This window comes from Phaenicophaeus curvirostris, chromosome 20 (genome assembly GCF_032191515.1).
Source record: "Phaenicophaeus curvirostris isolate KB17595 chromosome 20, BPBGC_Pcur_1.0, whole genome shotgun sequence".
Lineage (NCBI taxonomy): Eukaryota > Metazoa > Chordata > Aves > Cuculiformes > Cuculidae > Phaenicophaeus > Phaenicophaeus curvirostris.
In genome coordinates, this window is record NC_091411.1 from 8,320,577 (window position 1) to 8,338,088 (window position 17,512).

The 17,512-nt window shown below is 43.0% G+C and overlaps 1 protein-coding gene across 7 annotated transcripts in view; it reads right to left on the reverse strand.

Moving 5' to 3' along the window:
* RAPGEF1 (Rap guanine nucleotide exchange factor 1) overlaps window positions 1-17,512 on the reverse strand; it is an 89,198-nt gene that overhangs the window by 41,302 nt on the left and 30,384 nt on the right. For all 7 annotated transcript variants that reach the window (XM_069873367.1, XM_069873366.1, XM_069873365.1 and 4 more), the window contains exons 3-7: window positions 12,984-13,123; window positions 8,332-8,510; window positions 5,826-5,982; window positions 925-1,013; window positions 379-531 (exon numbers count right to left, since the gene is read on the reverse strand). In XM_069873367.1, coding sequence (XP_069729468.1) covers window positions 379-531; window positions 925-1,013; window positions 5,826-5,982; window positions 8,332-8,510; window positions 12,984-13,123 — 718 coding nt within the window. The remainder of the gene's footprint in view (window positions 1-378; window positions 532-924; window positions 1,014-5,825; window positions 5,983-8,331; window positions 8,511-12,983; window positions 13,124-17,512) is intronic.

Consider the following 17,512-nt stretch of genomic DNA (forward strand, 5'->3'; position numbering starts at 1 on the left):
GCAGGGCAGACTGAGGTTAACAGACGGATACAACAGCATGAGATGCTGTTGTACAGAGTGGTATTCACATAGTTTTAAATAAGGATCTTATGCATTTATGTGATGCCTTTCCTGCAGATCTCAGGGCATGGCACTATACTCGTACAAAAAGAAGGAAAGGAAAACACAGATAATGAAAACCATTGCTCAAAACATGGTAGAGGGAACACCAAGTCATAAACTGAGTGCAGGAGCAGAGAAGCATTACTCTGGAGGACTGGAAATTCAGAGGCAACACTAACCCTCCTCGTGACCTTGCTTGTGGACATTTTTGCCAAGATTGTTTAAAAAAACAAGAAGGTATTAAGAGCAACCAGTCAGCTGGTTGGCCAGCATTACCTGTTTTCTGCCACACGAATGCTAGGTAGAGGAGGTTTAGGGGGTGCAACTTCTTCATCCATGGAGTCAGTCAGTAGCTCGTTGGATTGAGTCATATTAGTTGTTTTGTTAAGGATCTCCATTTCTCGGTCTGTAAGGGGAAGTTCTGATGGGCTGCAACAAGCAGAATACAGCTTGTGAATCATAAAACACAGCTGGAATGCAGCGTGCTGACAGATTACTACATACTTTAAATCATATACAATAAGAAAGGCATCTAGAGCAGAAGACAAAATTTACATCTGCAGGTGGAATTCTCTGTATATCCAGATGGGCATGTGTCATGGCCAAGTGGTGTTTCACTGCTAAATTTTGGTATCTTCCCTGTAGCATTTTAATCTCTTTAAGTGGTCCCACTGTAATGCGTGAACTTACACAAAGAATATTACACTACCCTCTGTGAAGAACAGTTGAATGCTTTAATTCAACCAATAGCAGCCAGAAATTATCCCCCATCAAGCTACTATATTAGACTTGCATGCAGAAGAAATCACTGTAGTGACCCACCTGTCTGATTTACATGCTGGTAAACTGGGTTTAACTGGGCTTGTGGGAGAAGGATGCTCCTGCTTTTCAATCGTGAGTCTGACCAGCTCCTGATGGATGGAGAGAGAGAAAAAGACAATAATCATTATTTGCTGAATGCTGCACTCAAACGTATTAGGATGCTACTGCAGTAAACTCTTGGCTACGCAGGTTATGGATTAATGATGGCATGGACACAGGGAGAGCTGAGCTGGCTGTTGGTCAGGTACAGAGCCATAAGTGATGCAGCCCTGCTTCTGAGGAGCAGCCCTCACCCAGCAGCAGTTTAGCCATATTTGAATTAAGTTCATAAACCCAGGCCCTATGGGGATTCTGCACAAACCCACACATGCACCTTTTTGCTGTGCTTCCTCTCTAAATGTGTTCCAGTCCCCACAACACCCTCGAGAACAGTAAACTGACTTTATACGCATAAATACAAGTACAGAAAAGTCTTACACAGTGGAGTACCTCAACTAGCCAGTAAAAGAATTATATAATTGCTTTCTATTTTCTAAACAAGTATGTATTTGTTTCAAAAAGCAAGTTTTCTGTAAGACGCCCAACAACAAATTGAATACTGAGCACCTTTATTAAAAAGCCTGCTTCCCCTGAAGGCAACTTTTAACATGTTAGCAATGGAAGCCTTAATCATTCAAGGAATCACTGCAGTGTATCTGTTATAGGCAGATAAGGCTCTGGATGAAGAGATAAGGGCATGATGATCCTGAACTACAAGTCTGCCAGCAGTCAAAGCAACAATCATTCACACCAGAAGGATGAAGAGAACATTTTGTGGATGTCTGAGGCTGACAAACGAATCTTCCACTCACAGATACAAACAGACGCCCTCTTATAGGCAGGCTGGAAAACTGGTGCTGCTTCCTGACAGTATTGGTTTCCCAGCATATTATGCAGAAGAAACTATAGGGGATCAGTTTTAAAATTTTTTTATAGCAGTAGAAGCATGGTGTCATCATTCTGGTACTATCTTAATGTCCACTGAGCTTGGAAACAACTGGCATTGCTCTCTCAATGCAATAACTGCAACTGGAATGCCACCGTTGTCATCCTTCCAAGGAAAGGAAACATTCTAGTTCCTGTATTTTATACAAGGCTCTATTTAAAGCTGAACTTCCGTGGGTCAAACCATACACAAGAGGAATAAAGTACTGCAGCGGATGTCCAAAGGATGACAAATGTAGTCCAAGGGTCCTGATTTTGATTTCAATGTTCTACTTACATTCTTGGTGTGAGCTTGTGCTCAAAAGTAACGTACACCCTGTCAACCAAAACCACAACGAAACACTCCGCTTTCCAGAAGCTGTCCTGGAAAATCCCACATGTGGGGAAGGAAGAGAGTGTACCAGCATAGCACATACAGATATCCCTGCAGGCTAATGCTCTGACGATGTTCCTGTCTGACACAGACAGAGAAGTGCTCTGATGAGGAGAAGCACAACACCAAGCTGACCACAGTCCACCAACCTGGCCAGCTTCCACCTCCATGGAGAGCCACATCCCCCACGGGCAAATACTCTGGAAGAAGCAGCAACAGACCAATAGGGCTTTTGACAGTCTATCAGCTTTGCTCTGGTACATTACAGAGAATATAGAAAAAATAAATAAATAAGGCTCTTCAGCCACAGACACTGAACTGACGATTCATTCCATGACCTCAGACCTTCACAGAGTGACTCCAGTCACTCAACAGAAACTATTTTTAAAAAATGTACTTTCCTCTGTTTCATCCTCTCTTTCAGGATGAACAATCATTAATCAAAAACTTGCTATTCCTTTTAGACTTCAGAAATTCCCCCAGGAAGTTTACAGAACATCACTAGGAAGAACAACTGCAGAGCCTGGGAGCCTATAAAACCCAAACAACGCTTTTCTGCAAGTTGGACTCTTGTGCCTGCAGCTGGCACCAGCTCTGCATCACTGTCAGGAGTGAGTGATGACACCATGGATTGCCACCTTCCTGCCCTCTAGACAGACTTCCACTGCTGAAGAGGTTTCTCGAGACTCTTACACAGTTTAATGGACTCTGCGGGGCTATTGGATACTCATCAGCAAGAAGAGTGACCCCACACAAGGTGTAAGAGAACAGCAGAGGAAATAAAACTTATGGGCATTCCAACCAAAAGCCAAAATACTCTTTAAACATCCCTCTGAAAGGACTATGGAAGGGAAAATGTAACGTCTCCTTTTCCTCACCTGTCTCCACTGTGTTTAGCACTGATAAGCCCCTTGCACCCAGGGCTGAAGAGCTTGGTTTTCCTATTTCACCAGCTGTAATGGACACATGCTTGTCCACCATATGAGAGCGTAGGTTACAACACCAGAGAAAACCAATCACATTTGGCTCAGAAGTATCTTTAGAATGACTCAAACCATGGCGACCGTGAAAAAGAACCCAAAGCATCTCCCAGTAGAGACACCAAGCCAGCCTATGATTGTCTGTACTTGAAAGGATCAGTTTTTTCCCCTCTAAACTTGTACAAATATCACCAGATTTCCTGAACCCTGACTGTTTCTCCTCTCTACTAACCCCAAAATGAGAACTTGCATTTTAAAATCAAGCCAAGATCTTCAGTGTACACACAGAGGTAATCAGCATGCAACCGAGCCAGATGCACATTATGCTCTTCCTTATCAGCAACTAAAGAGATTCCTGCAGCAGTAATTAGAAATAATTAAAGCCTCTTTACAAACTTATGCTACTTCAGCAAGCTGGAAATTCCAAAATGAGATGGATTTTTAAGAAGTTACGCAATGAAAACGAGGATTTTTTTTTTTCTTTTTACATATGCCTCGCAAGGCACTAAAGCCTGAGATCAAAACAGCAAGAAAGACAAGTGAACAAGAGACCCCTTTATGCTCGATTCTGAAAATAAAGGGGGAAGTAAGCACTGAAATGTGGAAGTAGGTCTTGTGCGATCTGCCAGAAAAACAAAAAAGGCTTTCCACAGCAGAGAAGTGTCCAGCTCCTCAGTTCTGCTTCCAGATCTGTAAGCTGGCTTGGCCCTACTAAAATAAACCTTGTTTCTCGCTATGCAGCAGGAGAGGAGCGCACGCCGCTTCCAAATGCTGACCTGTTGATGGGCAGACACATTCACGTCTACCCAGACAGCCACACATCTGCTCTAGCCATGCTCCAAGCTGACCAGACTTAAGCCAGCTCCAACTGGATGGCCAAAATAACAACAAAGTAGAGACTGCTATAGCTCAGCGAGGCTTAAAAGCTCAAGGTCAGCACTGTACGGCAGCACTTCTCGCCTAGGCTGGCTCCCAGCATGGGCAGAGCCAGCAGCAGAGACCATCCACCCATCCACACAGGCACGTTGCTGCTTCGCCTGGAATACAACAGGTATCAAGAGCTTAAATATTGCTTGAAGTGAAAGGACAGTGGGTGTGCAAGCATCGTGCAAGGGGACTACACAGCTCTACCCTGGATCTGGTGATAACACATCCCTCCACAACATTGTGCAGATTCATTCAGTGATTACAATGAAACGCCTTGCTCTTTGCTGGGGTATTACAGTTCAGATAGCACACCACAGATTTTCACGTAGTACAAATTGCTGCTGAATTCCAACATTAACAGCAGCTGAGACTTTAGGCTAAACTATTTTTCTCTATCGTGCTGTGCAAATTTAAGGCTGGCTCTACCTTTCAAATCCAGAGCTCAAAATGAAAGGGCATATTGTGCAAAATAATCCTGGAAATCTGTCTTCTTTAGGTGATGGGAATGTTTTGTTTCAAAGATATTTGTTTAAAAGGCTCAATGAGTAATTGTAGATTTTAGTATCTGTGCTTGAGTAACATTAACGAGACACTCAGCATGCAAAAACCACGCTAAGACTCCTGCAAACAACAGCCAAAGCTTGTGAAATCCACTTCAGTTTTGCATTCAGACGCCTCTTCCTGACACGCTAATCCAGGTGAAACATCCACTGCAGTTCTTAAAACTCTGCTCCAGGTTTCCTTCTGTACCTGCGCTAAACATTCCCCTTCGGATTCAGCTCTGCTGTTGGAAGAGGTTTATCTTTCTCTACGGTTTTCAAAACAAGATTCCCAAAAGGTATGACGGTCTCTCCACCGGTGCTCTAAGCCCAGTCGAACAAACCTTTAACTGCAGCGCTAGACCAGCTGAATGAAAACCTTTGAGACCATCGGCACAGAGAAGAGTCTGGCAAACAGAAATAACAGGTACCTAAAGCTTCCTGGGAGGTAGAAGGAAAACTAACAGCTTGCCCCAGATGGGGCAGGCAGGGAATGCTATAAGCAGGTCTCACAAAGGATACAAAGGTTTCTGTTAAACATTCCCATTAGTTACGTAAAATTAATCTCCGGAAAACTAAGCTTAGCTCATCACCTGGTCCACACCCTAATCTGCCTGCTCAAGACAGGAATGTGTCACTGGCGAATCCCTGGAAATTTATGTTAAAAGATGGAACTGGAGTCTCTGATTCTCTGTGGACATCGACAGGGAGCATTTCCATTGTATTTTGCCTAGACAGAAAATATTCAAAGTCTGTCTTGTAATCTGCATCAGAGACTGGGAGACTGAGAATGACTCGCTGAGAATTTAACACAATGTTTAATAGAGACTTATTGCTTCTTCCAATCCATCCAGCTGCCAGGGTGAGCATTTCAGAAGCACACGCTGATAGCCAGAGCATTGTGCTAGTCTTCAACCAATATGCCAAGCAGGGTCATTTCACTTAAGGAGCAGCTGATGTAAGAGGTAGTTTACTGAAGGCAGGAATGGGATCTTTATATTTTACCTGCACTTAAAAGCTTTTTTTTAACTAGATCTCTCCTAAAATACATTATTATATAACTCATATAATATAATTCACAATATTTTTCGCGCATACCTTGACTCCATCCAGAACAGCTTTTATGACACCCTTCACTGTTGTGACCATCTCCTTGTCTTCTGAATTCACACCTTCCAGCATCACTTGATCAGACCAGCGAATTAGATTGGCCAGACTCTGGTACACACGGCTATAGCAGGACGAGATGGCAGAACTGGATGGTTGAGGAAAATAAAAAAGAGCAAAATGAAACCATGGAGATACTATCAAATGTTACGAGTGCTTGGTTTGAAGTCTACTTCACACTGTTAAAAATTTGTTCTCCTTTCAACTCTGGCATTGAGAATTTGTGATTAGCAGGGGACAAGGCCCTGGGTTCTCCACTGCTGTGGCAGCTCTCCCCTTCTCCAGCACCAAATGGGACAACAGTATGAAAGTACAAAAACAATCAACAGTTCCGTTTTTGGTTAACTGAGAATGAATAACCTGGGCTGCAGGTTAACGTGGTAGCGCTAAAAAAAAAAAGTAAAAGTGCTTTCCCCTTTAATTTACAGCTCCATACTATGTCTTAACTTCAAAGTTAAATAGTTAAGTCTAATTTATATTATTTCAGTGTTATCTATGCTTTCCTTCTTCCTTATTAACTCCCTCCTAAAATGGCTTGGATAATTGAGAGCTGACTGTATTCATTCCTTTACAAATCATTTCCTCACTGTTTATAATGCCTTAAAACACGTAATTAAAACCTGCTTCTTTACAGAAATTGAACTGAATGAAATTCAGGTTTGGAAAAGGAAGGGTGTTGCTTTGTTTTGTTTTTAATGAGAAACAGAATTGAAGCTATTGTTCTGAAGGGGATTAAAAAAAAAAGAGATTTGGAAGCATGACAACTCTAAATAAAAGTTAACTGTAACAACAGCGCTCACAGGCATTTTCCTGGCGTTCTGAAAACACTTACTTCATTACTAAACAAGGTGTGTTAACAGCACTGCTGATGGCAACGCTTCAGCAATTCTTTGTATTAAATCAATTTCAAACTGCATCAAAACCATAAACAGATAAGAGCGGTGTAATCTTGCAATCATTGCTGATACGAGTGTTGCAAACCTTCCCATTTCTCTCTGCTATCCATTTTACACTGGCTTAACTCCAGTAATTTCATTCTCTGTGAGAAGAGAATCGAGCCCACAAGCTTCAAGGAGATTATTTAGGTGAATGGGGTTTGCAGGACTGGGGAAAGACCCACTGGCAAGTTACAAGCAGGGGGATACAACCAACCACGAGTACTTTCTGTTTGTTTTGTTGCTTGCCATTTGTTCTAATTTCAAATGAAATTAGCTTGGTCGGAGATACTTCCTAAATAGGCCCCCCCGCCATCTCTTTCTAAGGCTTTGATTTCTTTGCCATTAATCTTCAGTCTGCTTCCTTCTAAGGAGGCGGTAATTGAAAGCCCATTTTGTGCTAGATTTAATTACTTTTTTCCTTGATGCAAATGCCTAAAGCAAAGAGAAGTCCAACAATGATTGTAGGGCCTTCCTTCCACACTGACACAAGCCTTGCTCACTTTTCTAGAGAAGGATTTGCTATCAACATCACCCCTTTGCGTCCTGCCACTACTCAAAAGAAATAAAGCGCATAGGTAGGCGTGACAGGCCACAGCTTTTTGAGAATGACAGACCCCTTTTTTTTTTTCTGTGAGGCTGAACACAGCAGGACATACACAAGGGATCTGTGCTGTGATACACACCGTCTCCAGAAAGAGAGACTTATCACCATGTAGAGGACTCCACTGACTACTGACTATGAAAACTCTGCTTATATGGGTAAATACAGAAATCCAACGGCCAAAGTTGTGTTAGTTCACTATTGTGTGGCTTGACAACGCCACAGATTCTTATAAAGCATGCTGAGCTTTGCTTTGGCACATTTCTACATCTTTTCTGGCTTCAAAGCCACTGTCTAATTGGTTAAAATATAATACACATAATCTGTTAAAACATTGCTCAAATAATCTGTTGAGAGCACACAGGAATGAACTTGGACTGGTTAATCTACTGAAGTGCATCTGTTTACTTCTGTTCTGTATCTGACCCAGTAAAATCAAAAAAACCAGTAAAGAGTGCAGGCTCAGACTTCTCTAATATCAGGAATGATAAACGGAACGCAGAAGGGGATTACTCTGAAGATAAACTCTTTTTCAGGTTAAAGCTATTGGATTTGTTAGCTTTTAGGATACCATCCAGGACAGCAGAAATAGCATAGCATTTGAGAATCTCCTGCTAGTAAATGATGAGTTTCCAGGTTTATGCTAAGAATCAGCCCTTCCTCCTCTCCGAAACCATTCTGATTTGCTTTATCTTTCCACAGCAATGGGCTTCTTCGCAGCAGGGAATCTGCTTTTAAATTATGTTTGAAAACTATCACGTTATTAGTAAAAATAGCAGTCACTTCATCAGCCACTGCAGAATTTCCTGTCCCCTGCGCGATGCGCTTCTTCAGAAATGGGAGAGAAGCCGGGAGCCTGCTGCTCTGCCGTAGCCCCAGACCCAAGAAGGACACTTACCTTTGCTGGATGTGCGGATCGGTTTGCACCAGGGGCAGGATGGCTTCCAGCACTTTACTGGCTGAGCCTGGCAGCATCTCTAAGACTTTCTTATCAATTGCCATTTTGTCCACAATAGTCTTAAAGTAGCGCAATGCACTCACGACCTCCTTTTCCTTCTCCTCTAGCCAGGATACATTCTAAAGAGGAAGGAAAAGGGAGAGATATGTTTAAAGCTCGGGATTTTTAGGGACAAGGTTACTTTAACTTACCTGAAGTATGGTGACACTGAATGAAGTAGATTCCACGAAGACTGAAGAAAACCCCTTCTGCCCCAAATACTTGGAAATTTAATTACTCTTCTTTCAAAAGAACAGTCAGTGCAAAATTGCACTCACATTTGAACTCCCTGAAATATGTGCATTTCAAACTGAAGGCTGATCTTGATCAGGTTTAGGTCAAGATTAACATTACTGATGACATGAAGGGCACTGCCTTTAAACTCACAAGGCAAACTGGGAGGGTGAAAGAAATAAAAATATACCAGGTGCAGATAGTAATGATAATGCGAGACAGAAAGCAACAACTGTTGGTTTCAAATAGAGTCGACGCCCTGATGTGCTCAAAATCCTTTTACCTTTAGCACATCTCACCATCAAAAGGTCTTTCAATCAGTCAATGCAGGGATATAGTCACAAATAAGAAACTCCTTTGCGATCAGTCTCCAACCTAAGTCATTTTGTGATGCTGCTGGAACAAGAGAACTCACACGCTCTCCTGGGGGACAGGCTGTGAAAGCTAAGTTTTGGCATCAGTGAATGAATGTTGCAGAAGGGAACAATTCATTGGAATAAAACTGAGTTGTGGTCACCAACTTCTGTGCCACCACTGACACCAGAAGAGGAAATTCAGAACATGATATCTTAATGGCATTCTGGGCAGGGGTATTTTTTAAAAGTTTACCGTCTATGCCTGGAGGACTTTTAATGCCAAGTATAATAGTTCCTAAGTGAGATTTAAATTAACTACTGCACACTGCTAGAAAAGGAGCAGAGAGCTTAGCAGAGTCAGGTTTCATCCATTATCTACATAGTAAATTCAGCTTCAAGAATTAATGACCTATGGGCATTGTGTGCTCCCCACACTCTTGTCAGCCGTTAAACCGCTGCTTTTCTGCAAAATCAGACCAGGAGCCCAAAAGGTTTTAGGAAGAACAATTTATAGGCAGCACTGGTTAGTAATTTGAGGCCAGTTGCATAAAAGGATTAGAGTCCCAAGTCCCATCTAGCTCCAACTTTAGAATTCTAAGTCCCGATCCAAGATCTGCGAACCACTCTGTCATTTTCCATCTCATCTGGGAAGCACCCAAGCCCTGCTGCTGCTTCCACTTTTTCACAATGTTGCTTGCCAGGCACCTCGAGTTCTGATCTGCAGCCCACAGTGCCCCAAACTCCATTGCTGAGGAGCATTCTGGCAGCTTGCTGACGTCAAAAATGACACTTCCCACTTTTTAGGCATCTGTCCTCACCACTGCACAGTTTATTCCAGGATATGGAGATGCTCAGTCCCTCCCATGATGGTTTTGCACTTCATATGAGAAGGCCACACGGTTCAGGGATGAGGCAGCCTGTGTTTTCCCCGAGTATGACTATGGCCCAGTGGTCAGAGACCTCAAACAGAAGTGAAAAAATGTGGATTGCAGTTCCTGCTCCAATGGCTGTTTATATATTTCATTCAACAACAGTTTCCTGTAGAAAGGCTTGCGACTTAATAGCTTAAACACTCTCCTGGCACAGAGGAGGGATGCGCTTGAGTCAGATTTCAGGGCTAAGAATGAAAAGAAGGAACACAAATCTTTCCACTGAGCACACCAAGGTGTGTAAACGCAGACACATCTGGGACACAGCCCTTTCTATCGTGACTTTTAGACTGAACATTAGGAAAAAAATTTTCACAGACAGGGTCATTGGGCACTGGCAGAGGCTGCCCAGGGAGGGGGTTGAGTCACCTTCCCTGGAGGTGTTTAAGGGATGGGTGGACGAGGTGCTAAGGGACATGGTTTAGCGTTTGATAGGAATGGTTGGACTCGATGATCCGGTGGGTCTCTTCCAAGCTAGTGATTCTATGATTCCCTGCTAGCTCTTTAGGTGACATTCCCTAAGAGCACTTTTTATGAATCCTCTCCTGAGGTCCAAAGGTATCAAAGGGATGTGTGCATACGTGCAGACACAAACATACTCAGAGAAAGACAACACACCCTACACAGCACACAGGTTCTGCTGCAGAGCTCCGATATATAAATGTCAGTTGTTGCCATGAGGCTGAAGTTTCTTATGTTGAGTGCTTTACTCACTGAAGCAATAAATACAAAGGAAGGAGTCACCTGGTGGGATGGACGGATATGAGTACATTCTGGTGTCTCCATCTCACAAGGCTAATGATATTAAGTTCTTCCACCAAAAATTCAGCATGTCCTAAAGCCAAAGTAAACACACAGTGGTGCCCCTCTGGGTTGGCAGAGCGCCCTGAACTAATCTCTCATTTCATTTCTCAACACAGGTGAATTTGACCAGGGAGAGGGCAGATCTGTGGCAGCTGCTAAGGCAGCTGCACTGCTTGATTCACCCGTTGCTCCTGTGGGCATTAAACCAGATAAACTTAACATGCAGGCAAACCAGCATCTCCTCTCCACTCACCTGCCCGCCTGCCATACATTTTTGCATGATTTCTGAAGTTTTCCCTTAAATAATCTTTACAAATGCATCATGTGTGAGACACAGCAGACGCAGAAAGGGTTACAGCAAGCTGTACAGAACACACCTGATCACAAAAGCTAGAAGAGTCTCTTTTTTGCCTGCATTTTGGCAGTGAAAAACCTATTATAACTTTGCTAACAGCGCTGAAGGCCACTACTGTCCTAAGCCACAGTATGGCTTACGATAAGAATCAAAGACAGGGTCCAGAGGACAAAAGGAGGCTCCGAAAAAACCTCCCTCTCCATTCCCCACACCCAGGTATAAAGGGGAAGAGGAGGAGGAGGAGAAGCCATCTGCATGGGTTGAACACAACCTTCAGATATCTGTAGTGAGTTTACATTGATTTTAGCATTACCATTCCTCCTCTACAGTGATTATCTACTTCACAAATACAAAAATAGCATCTTAAGTACTTAAGAGGGAGGAAAGGATGATATTTGGTGAATCAAGTGTGTCTTCTGACAGAAAATCTCCTGTTTGTCAACTGATGTCTATATCCCAGTGAGAGAACTTGTTGAAAATCCAGGCACACCCTCCTCCTCACTCCCTCCACACAAACCTAAAGAGCTGACTCCATCCAACTAATTGATTAGTTGGACAGTAGCTATTAAAATAGATAAGTAATGAGCCAGAACGAGCCACAAATCAACAATATTTCACAGTATAAAAATGTATAAAGCTTAAATAACAACATACAGTAATAAAAAACATTGCAAGTACTTTGCTTCCCAATAAAAACATCCCAATCTGCACATAAAAAAGGTCTCACATGTTCTGCATGTCTTATCAGTATGTCCTCTGCCATTGGTTTTTAGAGAGAAGAAGGAAAAGCAAAAACTTCACCTACTGTTAACACACACATACATATATGCTATAGAACAGCATTTGGAAAAGGGCTTCCATTTTCTAATTTATTTAATATGTAGTTGAGGAAGGCCTGTAAATTACCTGAATATACCATCCTGAAACATTGTTGGAGTGAAAAGCCTTCAAGAAATACTCCACGTCTTTTTTTTATTCTCATTTTTCAGTAGCAGCCTGGGAAATTAAAGCCTCATCCTCATCAAGCAGAATAGGGCTGGGAAGCCCTGCAGCAACTTTGCTGGGTGCTAAGCACATCACAGCATAAGATAACTGTATCTTGCTGACTGCTCTCAATAACACCCTAACAATCCTCAGCAGAGATAATCTAAAGAAGTTTGCACGTCTGGTGCTGCGCATTGGATGAGACGTTCAACATCATAAATAACCTCGACTGTTCTCAACTTTCGGTTTAGATTTATACTTGAAAACTGAAGCAGCATCGCACAGCAATCGTCTCCAGACTACATAATCAGGTCAGAACAGCAGAGGAGATAACACTTCGATAGGTTTGTGCTGGGAAAGGGTGGTGACCTTGGCTTTTGGAGGACTTGGAGTACGTTGGGTCTAAGGAATGGCGTGCTAGACTCAGTAGCTGCTTGAACACATCTGTTTGACTCTCTCTGCTGATTCACCAGGGACTGAGCACATCTTTGGACCAGCTGCAAGGATTTGCTCGCCTGGGTTTTGGGGTTTTTAGAAGGATCACACCCCAAGCTCAGGCTGTTATTCAGAAGCTGTAAGCATAACCATAGCATGTGCATGTGGGGAGGATGTCAGGCTAGATGCTACATTCCATAATGAGATATTTAAATGCTTATGGAAGGAGGTCTCATGAGGCTCTCCAAAGGGAAGTACATGCTTTGGTTGCTCTTATTTTATACTACACAGAGCAGTTCATAACTAACCACCGAGTAATCCTGAGAATCTCTGGAAAATCTCCACCATTCTGTAGAGGACAAAGTCACGCACTGGAAGCAGGGTGGAGGATTTTGACAAACTGAGTACCAGCAAGAAACCATCAAGACTAACAGAACATGTCCTTTGACTGCTTACTTTGTTTGCTGACTTCTCTGGTGTTTTCACTGTCAGGTCAGCTTGTTTTCCTTTCTTTGAAGGGGTTCTCTTTATTTTTGGTGAATGAAACTTGCCTTTCAACTTCATAGTGAACGAGGAGAGATGGGAACGCTCAGAATCTAGAAAGACACAAAAATGCGTTACTGGATTAAGGTAAATTTGTTGAAACCAGCGAAGTTGTGTTACAGCATTTTCTGGAACACCAGCCTACGAAAAACATTGCAAACGTGAATTTATTGAGTGGAACAGGATAAAAAAACCCAAAAAACAAACCGAGGCTTTGTATTATGTTTCCAACTGCAATATCACCATCATTTCCCACTTCCCCTTGGAGGCAACAAAGCTGCAGTGCAAAGGCAGGAACAGCAGGATTGCCACTGCTCTGGCCTGGGAGAGAAAAGGAAAAACACCTCTCTTAAAAGCACTTATCTCCAGCAGATCCCAAAGTACTTGACAAAGGAGGCAGTCATCGTCCCTCTTTTGCAGATGACCAACTAAGTCAAGGGGATGAAGTGACTTGTTCACAGAGCTCAGGCAAAGCAGAGCTCCTGCTGTGTCTTGGCTGAGGGTCAGGGTTCTGTTCAGCACCCAGGACTGGTGGCTGCTTCAGGAAAGGAGAACACAGCCTGATTTGATGCCCTTCCCAGGCTGCAGATCCTCCCTTTAGCAGCTTGGTAGCATCACCTTTGGATGTGGCTTCCTGGCCAATCTTGTAATTCACAATGGGTTTCACTTCAAATGTACCAGACAAACCAGAAAACAGAAGAACTGCTTCAATATTGGGACATCTTTGAAGAAGTTTAATTACAGAAGTGCTCATCCCTACCAAAAATTGTATTTTTTGTGGTTTTTTTTAAATATCTAAAAGCAGAAGCCTCAAAGGTTTGCAATAATACCATATGCAGACTTAATGCTGAAAAGTATTTGTATCTGTTTAGTGATAATAATAAATAAATAATAAAACGAAGCAGCCTTGCAGAGAGCGATTTACAATGTGTTTTGAGCAATGTGTTTTAATAAATGAAGGTCTGAATTGCTCTCTAGTGTCCCAGATAATTCAGCAGAAGACACCAAACTCGTCTTTAACTACATTATCAAGTAAAGCAAGCAGTTGTGCTCTGTGTTTCATTTTTCTTTTAGATTATTTGGGAACCAACTGCACTGAGTCAGAACGACACAGTCCCGTGCATGCAGCACTGCACCACCTTGTTAGCATGCAGACTGCAAACAGAAAAGGCTGCTGAGTCAAATCTAGCACCTAGAAGCTAAATATCACACTGCAGCGCAAACACCGCTCCTCATACTCAGAAATTACCTAACCACAACTCAAGGGACAGAACCTGTGCTGGCCTCCCCGTAAGGTCTGTCTCCCTTTTAAATGTGGTTTCCTGGTAGCGTGTTAAGATCCTGCTATTGACACCTTCACCAGACCCAAAACTCCTGTCAGCTTTGTCTTCTAGATCAAAATTTTGCAGGCATCCTATTAATGGCAGCTGCCTCAGCACCGATTATAATCTGCTCTGGCTGGAGACTTGTTCTCTATATACAGGAGTAAACGTTTTTCGAAGTTTTCTTTGTACCATACGTCCTGGCTAGTGCACTGAGAAGGGAGGCACTAAAAACCTTGGTCACTGCAGATAAATCCAGACGTATCAGTTGGCCTCTGAAGAATCACTCACAGCAGCTGGCACCCTAACTTAGCAACAATTTACGTCATTGCTTTACATCCACAAGGAGACCTCCAAACCTTTAAACCCTCTCTGTCTCCACGGGGTGCTGAAGGTCACCACTGCAACGGTTCCTGGCTGCTATGATCATGCTCTTGCACTCTCCCCTTCAAATAATTTGTATTTATTTCGCACACCATTTGAGAATTTCCACACATGTGCACGTATGCATGCTTGCTTGCCAGAAGTCATGGCTCTGAATTTCTTTTTTTCAAGAACTAGAAAACAATTACAAGAATTAATCTACAGGGAAATAATGATAGCAGCAATAAGGCATGCCTGGCTCCTCTGTGGCTTGCAGCGAAATCTGTAAGAAAAATTCAGTATCTTCAAAACCCTTACTTGCTTATGGCGATAATTTTGCCTTGTAGGGACAAGAAATTTGGAAGGGAGAAAGATTCCAGAAGACTATAATTTCCTTTTCTCCTCATCAGAAACCTCTACCCACCTTTACAGGGTAAGCATGCAAACAGCTGAGCCACTGAGTGTGCACAACACCTCTGAAAGGACATGTCTTGTCAGCAGAGAAAGTTTCTCTCCTGCTAAGAGCAGATTCCCTTCACCACCACCACCACAGTAACCACTGCCCTTCACCCTCTTTACCTTTCTGTCACGTCAAACCCTGAAGCATTTGCACATCATGCTCCGAGAGGACACAGACCTACAGAGTTTGGACAGGAGCAAGTGGCTGGAGCAGAATTGGAACTTCTTAAAATAGCACTAACGAAGCAAACCAGCTGACATTTGCAAAAATAATAAATCTTTATTGTTTGAACAGCCCTGCTAAGTCCTCCTTTGAAGATCACAGATTACTGCAGCTCTTTACTACTGTGCCTTTCCATCTACAACAAGCATTTTCCAGATCCCATCTGCTCATAAGTTTCTGATGCATTTGCAATTAAACAAATGAGTCACAAACCTATACACCCTTACACTCACACTTAAAACAGCACTTTTCTTGTTCCTAGCACATTACAAACATATCTGTCTCATCCTTAAACAGTTAGGTCTTAACCTTACAGATGGGAAGCAGGCACAAAGGTGAAAAAACTTGTCTGAGCAGAGCAGAGGGTGAGTCAGTGACTCCACCACAGCATCTCCATCGAACTGCAGGCCCTCATCCCTCTCCCCACAGTCATGAATCAAGTGGTGAAGTTACTATTATTATACTCAGTAAATGTCAACAGGCATCATTCGACACGACAGGCTTTATGGCTTTGAAAAAGATATATCATTCAAGTGTTATAAAATGAATTTTCATTTTAATGAATTGATGACGTGGCATAAAAGAGAAGTTACACTTAAGGTATTCTCAGTCTAAGTTACCTAAGCTCCTATTCTATTCTAAAGTCTCCTGCAAAAAGCCCAGCAAGATTTCCCAGACTGGTGAGCACTGCACTGCTCTGCTTTGAGAAAGTCACTTCCTTTATAATATATCTTAATTTCAGTGTCCTCTGTCCAGTTAAAAACTTGAAACAGCACAGCATGCCTTTACAGAGCAAATAATTTGATAATGTACAGAGAGAAGCAGACAACAGAGCCATGGCAGTGCTCAAACCACTGCTCCTGTCCCTCCTGTCTACTGCCTGCCTGTCTACAGTAACCAAACCCCTTAATGCAGCATTGAGGTTGCTCCTGAGCTTGGTAGTCTGCCCGCTGGAAATTGTTCTATCATATTACCCTTGTCTCTTACTGATGAATAACTGGCAGTGTTTAACTGGAGTCTCAACACCAGCTTTCTGCGCTTCTCCTCCTTTCTGGCACGCAGGAGTGTACCCCGTACTTACTTCTATGCCGTGTCCAAATATTTATAAGATGAATAAGAAAAGACAGGGTAATAAACTCGATGGAGTGTTTTCAGCTGGAAGGGGGGTGGAAAATAGTTGCATCAAAGTGTTTCTCAAAGGAACTGCTGACTTTCCGTCCCCTCATGTTTCATCTGTCTGGATGCTCTGCTGCTACACACAACGGGAAAAAAAAAAAAAATCCCTCCCAAATTAATTTACTATGGATTTGAGGTTCTTGATTTCTTACTGGAAGGTTTAATACGTCACTCGTTTCATTGCTAATTCCATTCCCCTATTAATGAGGCTCCCACTCAGTTGTGTTTGAACATGCTCCAGCTGTTGAGTCATGGCCCTGCTCAGCTCTCCGGCTCGTCTCCCCCTGGCCGGCACGCGTCTGAGGTCCGACCACACACACAAAACCCAAGAAAGCTCCTGTTACACGTCTGCTCCAAACAATTCCACTGCCAGGTACGGCCGGAGGGTTTTCTCAGTACCCACCAAGCCTGGCACCCCGGGAGCCCCTTGTCCTCCACCAGCTCCAGAAAAAAAATGCCACCTGCCAATTTGCTGACACAAAGCTAAATCTGGTGAGGAAAAAACTGCAGATTTTAAATGACAGTGGATTAAGAGACACAAAGGAAGGCAGATAAATCAGCTTATGCGCTTGTGGGTGAAGAAACTAGGCTGCTTAGGAGAAAGCCAGCAAGTCAAAGACCAATGTCCACTGCTTGCCATAGTCAAACAGTCGCTTCCCACAGGGATTCACATGAACACCAAAAATTAAGTTGAAACACGTGCACGCTGGTGAATTCCACCAACCTATCCCAACAGTAAATTACTTACTTTAAAGTCAAAGTGAAAGTTCAGCCTTATACAGAGCTCAGTCACAGCAGACTTTCAAGATGCCAGGTCCTCCCGGCTGGCCGCCTACCACGCCGGCTGCGCGTAACCCGCACATGGGAGGCTTCAGAGATGGGAAATAACCCCTCGTCTG